Source organism: Mus pahari, chromosome 4 (assembly GCF_900095145.1).
Source record: "Mus pahari chromosome 4, PAHARI_EIJ_v1.1, whole genome shotgun sequence".
In the NCBI taxonomy this organism is placed as follows: domain Eukaryota; kingdom Metazoa; phylum Chordata; class Mammalia; order Rodentia; family Muridae; genus Mus; species Mus pahari.
Genome location: NC_034593.1, coordinates 105,554,591 through 105,567,143, shown reverse-complemented (window position 1 = coordinate 105,567,143; position 12,553 = coordinate 105,554,591). Strand labels below are relative to the sequence as shown.

Below are 12,553 nucleotides of genomic sequence, written 5' to 3'. Positions count from 1 at the left end.
TTGTTTTTGAGACCTACTGATGCCCTCAAATTTTCCACAACCTTGAAACCCCTAGTCTCTTCCTTTAATCTCCTGAACGCTGGGATTAAAGGCCTGTGCCACCATCTTACATGGAGTGCGTTTTGGGATAAATCTTGGTTCTTTCATGGTCATGTGAGAGTTCTGTTTTGTCTTGTTTTGTTTTGTTTTGTTTTGTTTGCACTATGGTTCACCTTTAAAAAGAAAAAAGTGGGTGTCAAGTTTAAACCCTAATGTGAAGAAAAAGTCTCCAAAGACTTTGTCTTTCCTAACAAGGAAGCTACACTGAGGGCCACCCGCTCTGCTCACTGCCAATCCTTCATGAGGAGGGTTTACATTTATTTGCACAAGGGTCCTCTTTCCTCTCCTTAGAGACACTGGATTCTTCTGCAGCATTCTGCTTTTCCCCAACAGCACAAAGCTGCCACCAACAGAGTCCCTAAAGCCATCCAGCGCCCCCTGCCCAGGAAGAGCAAGAATCGAGACACATGAGGCCTTCTGCACATCAGACAAAGGAGCAGTCAGCGCATCACCCAGACATCCACTGCACTTGGCCTGCAGGAAACATAAGTCAGGGGCACCAACAGCTGGGACACAGGCCTAATTGGTCTGAAGGGCATCACAAACATGACATTTTATGCAGTCATTTCTTTTACCTGTGACTCCTGCTATTTCAAAAAGAGTCAGGGACATAAGGTGGCAAATCTACTACACATAAAGTGATCTTCGCAGCTGACCTTGAGGCAGACTGCTCTTAGAAATAACTGCCCTATTATAGACATCATGAAACAGCCATTAAAATGGATCTGTTCTTTGAGTTTCGCTTCCCATTCTACCCTTAGGTCTGATCCCTGAACTCTGGAAGGCACAGCTAATCTACTGCTGATGAGAGTTCATTCTGGTGGCTCTCCTACTATCATCCCAGACATAAGCAATAGATACAAACCATCCATTGGTCATGAGAAAATGCAAACGACACATAGCCATCACTGGGTCCACTCATTTCAACCATCACCGACTGGTGGTCTCTGGTGAAGGACAGGAAGACGCATGCAGGGTCCTTCTCTGGATCACAGTTCAAAGGACTCCTGACACAGAACTTCTTGTCCCCACACTCGGAGGCACTGAACTAGAACAATAAAAGGGATGAAGATCTTAACTATGAAACAAGCAGTTTACTGCCAAGGACTGAACAGCTGAGAAAAGCTTTCCGTAAACATTCAAAACAGGGGACAGAGGACAGAAGACACATCACAAATTAGAAGCAATAGGAGCATTCTTCAACTTTTATACCGAATTATTGTTGATTATAATTCAGGAAGCTATACTGGTAGGCCTGTTGTGGTACATGAGTGCTTATGGTTATTTAATATACAAAGTACTTCATACCATCCACGACCAGGAACAAGGTTCCCCATAAATTGAATTTTTTCTTAGGGATAAGTCCACATTGGCAATCTTCCCTAACTGCATCTTTGGAACTAAACTCAGGTCCTCTAGAAGAGCAGCAAGTCTCTTGACTGCTGAGCCACCTCTCCAGCCCCTCACTGGGTGGAAGAGGAGATCTATACAGACAACAAGCAAAGAGAAAGGGCCCCAGAGGAGTGGTTCTCAACTTGTGGGTTTGGAACGGCCTTCTCACAAGGATCACAGAAGACCACCAGAAGACACAGACGTTTATGCTACCATTCCTAACAGTAGCAAAATTACAGTGACAAAGAAGCAATGGAACTAATTTTACTTTTGGGAGTCGCCACAACCTGAGGAACTGTTTTAAAGGGTCAAACTTCCTACATTGTTTGTCTGTTTGCTGAAGAGAAGGGAGCTGAAATAGTCTTACATAGTCCAGGCTGGCCTAGAACTTACCATGTAAACCAGCCTAGCCTCAAATTTGCAAGGATCCTCGTGCTTCTGCTTCCTAACTGCAGGGGCTATGAGCAAGTGCTGTCGTACGTAACTGAGTTCCCCAACACTCTAATCTACTTTTTTTTTTTAGATTTTTATATATAAATGTATTTTAAGTATACAAGTGCTCTATTTGCATGTAGGCCTGCATGACTGAAGAGGGCATCAGACAGAAGAGAGCATCATAATGTTGCAATAAAGACATCCTTCAGATTTCTACACAGAACCGAAAAACTCCCTCCATGCCCCACTACAGCTAAGGCAGACCACAGAATCAGTTGTCAGGAAAGCTACTCAAGACCACATTTGGTGAAGATACAAAAACATCACTTACTGGTTTGGTTAAGTGTGAGACAGAAGGTGATGTTGTCAAAGGTTGTGTTGTAGCTTTAGGTGTCGTAAAGGGAGGAGCATTTGGTTGGGAAATTACGGGACTCGGAATCTTCACCCAGTAGATTTTAAATTTCTGAACAACTGTAGCTCTGAAAGAGAGTACCAACGGGATTAGGCAAAACTCCACAGCGGCCCATCACAAGCCAATCAAAACTTCAAATGGAAAATGTGCAGGGAGAGGCGGATGAAGAACACTCATGTGTGGAGCAAGTCTCTAAAGACTGTAATGACCCTCTCCACCCTCTCCCTTTCGCTTGGTGTCTGTTCTTTCCATTAACAGCAGTCACAAATGCTGGATTGCACAACTAAACTATGTAGGTCTCCAATCCCTGACATAAGAGCACACTCCCCGTCATTACACAGTGGATGAGTAGTCACCTCCTCCACAGGAGGCGTTTAAGAGGCAGCCACCACCAAACGCAGCTCCGTAGAGGCAGCCTAAGCAAGGGCTCACTGACATTCATTCACCTTAGCACCCTGTGCTAAGCAGAGAGCCCTGGAGTGCTGGGGGCCTGTGGACAGGGTTAAGCAGAAAACAGAGGCGTGTCCAGAGAAGAGCCTCTCCTGTAAGATACACGTGTGTCTGGAATACCACTCAGGAATCATCACATGGCTTTAAGAGACTCCATTCTGCCTTAAGCAGATGAATAGGGAAAGGACAATAATGTAATTCTGGTTCCACCATTCCAAGAGGCAAGCAGCAGTTTACTTTCCGATAAGCTATCTACAAGTTGCATAGCGCTGCCAAAGTCATCACTCTACTTTCAGCCCTGTCTTGTTCATACTGCCATACTAAGATGGGGAGTATTACTCTGCACACCACACACTCAAGTACTAATTGATGGCTCTTACAAGTCATAAAGTAGTGTAAAACTTCACTCACTCAACAATGTCTAGAAAGTGCCCCTTAAGTATCAAGTTCTGCCAGGCTTGATAGTGTGTACCTGTCATCTAAGCACTTGGGAAGATAAAGCCAGGGTAGGGGGTGGGGTGGGAGGAAGGATAGCATGAAGTCCTGGGCTATGTGCTAAAAGTTTGCTGTTGGAGAAAAAGGGGGGCAGGAGGGTGGAGCCAGGTCCATTTGCCAATCAGAAGCAGGAGGGTTGCTACAAGTTCAAAGCCAGCGTCATCTACGAAGGAGTTCCTGGCCAGTCAATGCTGCATAGCAAGAGGCTATCTCAAATATCAACAAAGAAGCAAGACAACTCTTCAGTCAGGAAGTCAATACTACAGAAGCTTCCTACACAGGTGAATACTCAGGGGCGAACACTTCCATACGGCTTCAAATCTCAACGGCAGTGGTTACACAGGTGTGAGCTCTTGTACTCACAGAAATCGTATGTGATCTGGGGCACTGCTGGGAGCATCCCAGTAGACTTTAATTTCTGTCTTCGTGGATGACCTTGTATGACTCACAGCTAATCCCTGAAATAAAGAAAAGAATAACCATCCCATCACTCAACAGCTCAGCACGGTCAGACCACACGTAAGGATGGAAGGAGAGAATTGACTCCACAACGTTATCTTCTGACCTCCACGTGTGTGATAGCATGCCTCCTGTTCCTGCTCCTGCTCTTCCTCCTCCTCTTCCTCCTGCCTCTCCTCCTCCTCTTCCTATACATACACACACACTAGCACACAGCACACTAAAAATTGTCTTAAATTGTTCATTTGTTTGGTTTTTTGGGTTTTTTGGTTTGTTTGGTTGGTTGGTTTTTTTTTGTTTGTTTTGTTTTTTTTGAGACAGGTTCCTGTGTATCCCTGGCCCCTGGCTGGTCTGGGACTAGCTCTGTAGACCAGGCTGGCCTCAACCTCAGAAATCCACCTGTCTCTGCCTTCTAAGTGCTGGGATTAAAAGTGCACACTAACATGTCTCAAGTTAATTGTCTTAAATTTTAAACCAATATTTGCCAACGTAATGTAAACATCGCCAAGCACAAACTCTTCAAGCTATTAGCCTACCTTTCTAGACCCTCCTAAGTGAACCCAGTAGTAAGGTTTGATGACTGTAATCTGTTCAAATGCCTGATGCACATGTTAGTACCCCTCTAGAGTAAAAACAGCCCAGAGAAACCAACAGAAATCAACTTCAAACTCCACACAAACCTGTACATCCGCACAGGTCAGAAGCTGTGACTCTTCGCTGTCAATCAGAGTGAAGGAGCCAATAGGAGGGCCGCTCAGATTCTCAGCATCACGAGCTTCCAAAAGAAAGCCTCTAAATGGTGGTCCTGATAAAGTAACTGAGCAACAGATAAAAGAGAGGAGTTAGCATAAAAGATTTAGAAATAGTCCATGAAAGCATTTAGAAAAAGCTCACTTAGTTAGAAACTGTCTCTTCAAAACCACATAAGTTGGGCTGGAGTGATGGCTCAGGGGTTAAGAGCACTGATTGCTCTTCCAGAGGTCCTGAGTTCAATTCCCAGCAACCACATGGTGGCTCATAGCCATCTATAATGTGATCTGGTGCCCTCTTCTGTCATGCAGGCATATATTCGGGCAGAACACTATACATGATAGATAGATAGATAGATAGATAGATAGATAGATAGATAGATAGATAGATAGATAGATAGATAGATATAAAACCACATAGGATAAAAGCTATCCTACAGAAGAATGTCTGAATTATATTCCATAGAACATGCATGCCACATTTGGGAATAGGGTTGGTTGTTTGTGCCAGTGGTTGGCTAGTTGTTTATTCTGCAGCACTAGGAACTGAGCCTAGGACCTTGAACCTGGTCAATGACTCCACCAGGGAACTACAGCTTCCACACTCTTGTACTTTGTATTTTGAAACATGGTTTCTATAAGTTACTCAGGCTAGCCTTGAACTCATTCTGTGGAGCACAGGCTAGCCTTGAATTTAGGATTATCTTGTCTCGGACTACTGTGTGGCTGGAATTACAGACCTGTGGCATCATGAGATAGTAATTAATAGCCATTCCACAAGGGGTTAAAGCATGAGTGACAGCTAGGTAACAATCTATAGGAAAAAATTATTCATTTAGAAAATTCTAGATGAAAGTAAAACTTGTTTCTCTACTATAAGTCTGACCATCTTTAATACTCTATTTTACAGAGTAAAATTCTAAGAGACATCTAAATCACACATGGTATTCCAGGTTTATTTCTTCAGGTATTCTTTTTGTTAAGAATTCCTATTGACATGATGCATTTCTAAAATTTCCAAATGCTATCACAGGTGTATTTTTGTTTTCTCTGAGACAGGGTCTTGCTATGCATACAGTCCAAGCTGCCCCAAACCCTGATCCTTCCTCAGTCTCCAGAGCGCTGGAATGAAGGCACACACTACCTGGCTATAAATAAACCTTAACAGTCACACTACATTTTGCCAGAAGAGTCAGGGAAACTTAAGATATTGTACTACTTTTTAAAGAGGGGGCAGGGCAAAACAACATAAAATAAATTTAGTTTTCTGTTCCACTGACTTAATAGTGTTCAAGATACAATACATAATAAATGCAATGTTAATATAATAAAACTAACAAATACATACCTTGGAATTCTGAAAACCTTACTTTTGACCTTGCCCTTAATAAGGAAGATGTGCCACTTACATAATACAGACATGAGTAGTAAATAAAAAATGCAAATGGATGATGACTTGGTAACAACACAAATGAGTAGGTTAAAATGAAATGGTCTAATTCCAGTCACAGTAAAAACTCAACAAGTACTGAGAGAATCTAGCCAAAAATGCAAATCACGCCACACCTTTAGTCCCAGCACTCCGAGTTTGAGGTCAGCCTGGTCTACAGAGTGAGTTCCAGGACAGCCAAAACTACACAGAGCAACCAACCTAGGCCTCTCCTCACATATGTAGCAGATGTGCACCTTGGTCTTCATGTGGGTCCTGGACAACTGGGATGGGAGCTATCCCAAAAGCTGTTTCCTGCACATGTTTTTCTAGCTGGGCTGCCTTGACTGGCCTCAGTGGGAGAGGAAGCACCCAGCCTCGACGAGACTTGAAGAGCCAGGGTAGGGCGAATACCCAGGGGACCTACACACACTCGGAGGAGGGGGGTATCGAGAAGGATTGCGGGAGGGGGTGATCAAGAAGGGGGCAGTGAGTGGGATAAACAGTGAATAAGTAAAAAACAGATTAAATTAATTTAAAAAATGCAGATCATTATCTCCAGCAATCATACCTTTGATCTGGTCTCCAGGTTTGAACGTCGTCTGACTCACTGTGATTTGGTGAATAGGCTCAGACTGTGGGCTGTGGTTATGTTGGGGGATCATCCCAGCACAGGACATTGATACTTTGCCATTGGGATAAGCAGTCACAGAGCAAGTGAGCAAGGCAATCACGAGGACACTGAGGGTGAGCTGGGGAGCCGCCATCCCCAAGTAAAGAGTGAGGACACGTCACCTGCAAACATCATCAAAAGACAACATGACAGCTTTCATAGCACAAGGCAGGGATCCTATGCAAATACTTTCTTTCAAGGCTTGGCTCACCAGTCTCGAGATACATTCTGAAGAGAGTATTGTACCTGATCTAAATCTGGTTTACCAAACGCCAACTGTGAGACTTCAGCAAGGTTCTATTTCCTGACCTTAAAAATGAGTTATTTTATTTTAACGAAATGAAAATAGAACCCAAAGTCAAAAAGGGTAGATAGTGAGTGCTTTTATCAATATGATGGAGCCAGGTGTGGTGCCAGGCAGGATCTCTATAGGACTGACACCAGCCTGGTCTATCTAGGGAGTTTCAGACCAGCTAGAGCTACACAGTAAATGCTGTCCCTAAAGAAAGGGGGGGGGGAGATATGGTGAAAGAAGAGTAAGTTGGTCCAATAAAAACAAAGGTTTCCCTCCTCACTCCAAGGCTTAAAGTATGGATTTTCTGGATTTACCATCACCTTAATAGACTTCTATGGCTTCTTCTAACCTCTCACTAATCTAATAATGGTGGTAGATGTATCATTTCATTTGTAATATTGAAAGCAGACAAGCAATATCCAGAAACAGTATTTTCTGTTTTGGTTTGTGTTGGTTGGTTCGTTGGTTTAGACAGGGTTTCTCTGTATAGCCTTGGCTGTCCTAGAACTCACTTTGTAGACTATCCTGGCCTCAAACTCAAGAGATCCACCAGCCTCTGCCTCCAGAGTGCTGTGATCAAAGGCATGTGTCACCACCATCCAGTCAGAAACAGTATTACCACCTGTAGTCCCTGCCAAGTCTGAATTATAAAGTGACTGTCGGCTAAACGCCATGCAAACCTCTCCTCGGCTTTCTCTTCCCATCAGTTAGAAAACCAGCCACATGACACCAACCTCCATACTAGCCCAGATCAAGGACTTCATCCCATGCATAGATTCCAGACCTGAAGGCCCACAGTATTTCAGAGAGCTAGAAGTAACTGGCAGGGTCATGTTATATGGCAGTATGTGAGGTCAACACTCTGAACAGGCTGCAGATGGAAAAGCCCAGAAGCAACACAGAAATGGAACTTCCCGTCTTCTGTCAAACTTCCAAGTTATATGGAATTACTCTCTGTAAAGGCGGTAAGTGGAACCAGCAAGCCGAGTGTGAGGTTCGGAAAAAGTATGAGAAGCACACACAATACTTCTCTGCAGGCTTAGAGGAAAGTGTGACTTTGAAAATGCTTGATGACTACAGGAGGCAGAAGGGTAAAGGAAGTAACTGTAAAGTGGAGCAGTTGGAGGTTTTTCAGTTCAATCCCGGTTTCCTAGACCTTCTATTACAAGCAAACCTGTTACTAGAATTTTAGGGGGTATCAGGTACCCCAGCAGGCTAGGCTCAGCCACCCATCCCAACACTCCAACTGAAGAGATGTATTAATAGCTAGAAGCAGAGACAAGGGACTCAATCAGCTCATGCATCAGGCAGAGACACAGCAGAGAGGTCCAGTGACCTGAAGAGCTGGGGCCAAGGGATCAAATTCAGATAGTCAGGCTTGGTGGCAAGTGCTGCTACCTGCTGAGCCATGACACTGACCTGTTAGATTTGCATAGTGAATAGCACATAATTCTAGCTAGTTGCCATAATACCTCAGGCCAGGATCGTATACATTACACTGCGACTACTACCTTCTTCGGTGCCTCTTGCTTGGTTGTTAAATCAAGCCAGCCTCTCACAACCTCGATGCCTCACTTGGGCCCACACTTGTGATAACTAAATTTTGCTCAAGGCAGGAGTCAGAGAGATAAGAATCTTTGTCTTAAACTGGATCCCACCCAGCAATCTGCAAACAGTACAGTCTAGGAGGGCAGGTGAGTGCAGTGATCAGGGATGGTGAAGCTGCATCCTGGAGTAGAAGCAATCACAAGTGCCAGATTGCTCCTCCCCTCCAGCAGGAACAGCGATGACATCATCCAACCAGAACTGACATTATGGACAGCCAGACCAGTCTTGTACCTTTTGCTCACTGCCCCAGCTCTTCAGGTCACTAAACCGCTCTGCTGTGTCTCTGCCTGATGCGTGCACTGATTGAGTCCTTTGTCTCCGCTTTTTGCTGTAACATATTGTCTTCATTTGGAGTGTTGGGATGGGTGGTTGAGCCTAGCCTGTTGGGGTGCCTGGACCTGGGTGCTTTCCCCTAAAATTGTGTGTGTGTGTGTGTGTGTGTGTGTGTGTGTGTGTGTGTATAATCGGATTATATATGTGTGTGTGTGTGTGTGTGTGTGTGTGTGTGTGTGGTCTAGTATATATATGGGATTTATTGGAATGACTTGCAGGCTGCAGTCTAGCTTATCAACAATGGCTATCTGTGTATAGAAAGCCCAAGAATCTAGTAGTTTGCTCACTCCCACAAAGCACAATGACTTTCTTCTGTCTGTGCTGGAATCCCAAAGAAGTGGGCGCCAATGCCAGTGAAGGAAAGAGTGTGCTCATAAGGTAAGGGCAAGCAGGCAAAGAGCAAAACCTTCCTTCTCTCTGTACCAATGAATCCTTAACAAAATACAACAGAAGTACTCCAGTCAACTACAATTCCCGTTTCTGCAGCTGGTCACATGGCCTTAGCTGGAACTTACCTTCCTCTACTACCCACTCTGTATTCTCTCCACCCTCTGCAAGCACCTCAGCAGGTCTTGGCACTTTTCGTGGAGTGACCCATACCTTCATTCTTGATGGGCTAATGCCCTTTGACATCCTGCCTGGATTAGGCTGTTGGAGTTTCCCCCTTGGCTTTCATCACAGGATATGATAACACTCATCCACCCTAAAGGATCTCCTGCATGCCAGACATAATCTCTCTTATGTCCATGGTGGAGAGGCAATCCAATTTCCTCATGGTGATCTGGATCAATCAACCCTCCTAACATTGTTATCTTTTTTTATTCCTTTCTTGGCCTATTGGTTGGTTGGTTGGTTGGTTGGTTGGTTGGTTTCCTCTGTGTAACAGCCCTGGATGACCTGGAACTCACACTGCTGACCAGGATGGCCTTCAACTCACAAAGATCCACCTGCCCCTGCCCCTGCCCCTGCCCCTGCCCCTGCCCCTGCCCCTGCCCCTGCCCCTGCCCCTGCCCCTGCCCCTGCCCCTGCCCCTGCCCCTGCCCCTGCCCCTGCCTCCTGGGCACTTTGATTAAAGGCATGCACCATCACACCCAGCTTAGCCTGTTTAGGCCAAGGGGAAGTCTGAGCTTCCTGTTCAATAGAATGTTTGTTGTGGCTCCTGGGAGGAACACTCCTTCCTCTAGAACCAAGACTTCTAGGCCAGCGGAACTTAGGGTCACAGGAACAGGAAGCAAAAATTTTCCTAGCGGGTCATTAGAGATAATGGAGAGTGGAACTATTCTCTTTTCCACCCCTTGATTCCTGTACCCATGGATCCTGGCTATGGGAGAAAGCATACCATATATTGCTGATTCAAAGCATACCCTGTCTTCTGGAGAACCCTGCCCCAGCCCTCCAGGCTGCTGCCACCTAATTGGTGCTGTAACTGTGCTTTCTATTCCATCTTTCTATCAGACCAGCTAGTTCAGAATGGTAAGAAAGATGGTAGACCAGTTGATTCCACAACTGTGGGCCCACTGTTGCACTTCTCTGGCTGTAAAATGAGTTTCTTAGTCAGAAGCAATACTATATAGAAAGAATACCATGATGGTGGGTAAGGCTTTCTGTAAGCCCGTGGATGGTGGTTTTGGTTTTTACATAGAGAAAAGACAAATTCTTAAAAGGAATAGGTATTTACTCCAAAAAGAACAAAGTGTTGTCTTTTCCCTGGAAGAAGTAGTCCAACACAGTCAACCTACCACCAGCTTGATGGCTGGTCACCTCAAGGAATGGTGCCATATCTGGGGCTTAGTGTTGGCCTCTGCTGTTGACAGCTCTGGCACTCAAGGAGCAGCTGTAGCCAGGTCAACCTTGGTAAGTGGAAGTCCATGTTGTGAAGCCCATGCATGATCCCCACCTCTGTCATCATGGCCTCTTTGTTCATGGGCCCATTGGGCAATGATAGAAATGTCTGAGGAAAGAGGCTGACTATCCACAGGACAGGTCATCCTATCTACTTGATTACTGAACTCCTCCTCAGCTGAAGTCACCATTTGATAAGCATTTACATGAGACACAAGTATCTTAACATACTTCGCCCATTTGGAGAGATTTGGCCACATACTTCTTCCCCAGATGTCTTTCTCACCAATTTTCCAATCATGCACTTTCCAAGTCCCTGACTATCCAGCCAATCCATTGGCTACAGCCCATGAGTCAGTGAACAACTGCATATCTTGCCATTTCTCCTTCTAAGCAAACAGTAATACCCTGTATACTGTCGAAAGTTCTACCCACCCTGAAGGTTTCCCTTCGCCAGTGTCTTTCAGGGTTGTCCCAGAAAGGGGTTGTAATGCTGCGTTGCAGCAGCTGTCCACTTCTGGGTGGTACCTGCACAACGTGCAGAACCATCAGCAAACCAGGTCCTAGTCTTCTCTTCCTCAATTAACTGATCATAGGGACAGTCCCATAAGGCTATCTGTGTGTGTGTGTGTGTGTGTGTGTGTGTGTGTGTGTGTGTGTGTGTGTGTGTGTCAGGAGACAGCATTGTAAGAGGAGTAGGAACCACAGGCATTTGGGCAACTTTATGTAACTTCCTTGTGCCTTCAGGACCTTCTCAGGCCCAGTCACATGTATACCACCTCCATTTGATAACAGATTGCTATGCTTTATAACTTGGTGAGTCCAATAACACCCTGATCATGATGGGCAGCTCAGGTCAAACGATAACTTGGTGGCCTATTGTCAAATTTCCAGTTTCTAAATAGCAGGCCAAGAGCTATCTTTCTAGTTATCTATGAGGCCTACCAAAGGCTCCAAATAGCATCCTTATCTGTCACTAGCACCTCAAGTACCATCAGGTCTGCTGGATCCTATGATCCAAGTGGTAGAGCTGCCTGTACAGCAGTGTGGACTTGCAGAAGAACCGCCTCATAATCCAGGCTCCACACAAAGCTAGCAGCTTTCCACATCACTTGGCCAGAGTAATACACCCAAGTGAAGAATGTGCTGTCTCTAAAACCCAAATAGGTCCACTCTATGTTGTGCTTTCTTCTTGGTATCGGAGGTCCAGGTGCCATAACTTACCCTAAATGCCCTACACCTCTGGACTCCTAAGAATTTCACTGATGTAGAAGGTCTATAAATTTTGGTTGGATTTATTTTCTATCCTCTGATATGCATGAGTTACCAAGGAGTTCAATGAGTTGCTACCTCCTACTCATTTGGTCCAATTAGCATAATATCGCCAATACAGTACACCAAAGTGATATTTTGTGGATACTGCTGGCCTTACCAACTGAAAGAAAATCGCTTCTGGTGGTCCTTGCAGACAGGTACTGAGAAGAAGGCATTTGCTAAGATCAGTAGCTGCACACCATGTACCGATAGATGTGTTAATTTGCTCAAGTAAAGACGATACATTACAGCAGGTGCAATCAGTTACTGCCTGGTTGAGTTTTCAATAGTCAACTGTTTTCTGCACTGGCCAGATAACTCGACAGATAGGAGAGTTAAAAGAGATACGGAGATGTGGTGGAACCACCATCCCTGCATCTTTCAAGTCCATGATGGTGACACTAATTTCTGCAGTTCCTCCAAGGATGCAATACTGATTTAGACTGACTATTTTCTTTGGCAGAAGCAATTTCAAAGGCTTCCATTTAGTCTTTCCAACCATAATAGCCCTCACTTCACAGGTCAGAGAACCAGTGAAAGAATTCTTCCAATGTCTAAGAATATCTAT

At 44.8% G+C, this 12,553-nt stretch overlaps 1 protein-coding gene across 1 annotated transcript in view; it reads right to left on the bottom strand.

The window, feature by feature from the left end:
* Frrs1 (ferric chelate reductase 1) overlaps nt 1–12,553 on the bottom strand; it is a 37,923-nt gene that overhangs the window by 18,047 nt on the left and 7,323 nt on the right. The window contains exons 2-6 of the mRNA XM_029538169.1: nt 6,492–6,715; nt 4,423–4,559; nt 3,647–3,741; nt 2,258–2,405; nt 965–1,147 (exon numbers count right to left, since the gene is read on the bottom strand). Of these exons, the coding sequence (XP_029394029.1) occupies nt 965–1,147; nt 2,258–2,405; nt 3,647–3,741; nt 4,423–4,559; nt 6,492–6,687 (759 nt within the window). The 5' untranslated portion in view covers nt 6,688–6,715. The remainder of the gene's footprint in view (nt 1–964; nt 1,148–2,257; nt 2,406–3,646; nt 3,742–4,422; nt 4,560–6,491; nt 6,716–12,553) is intronic.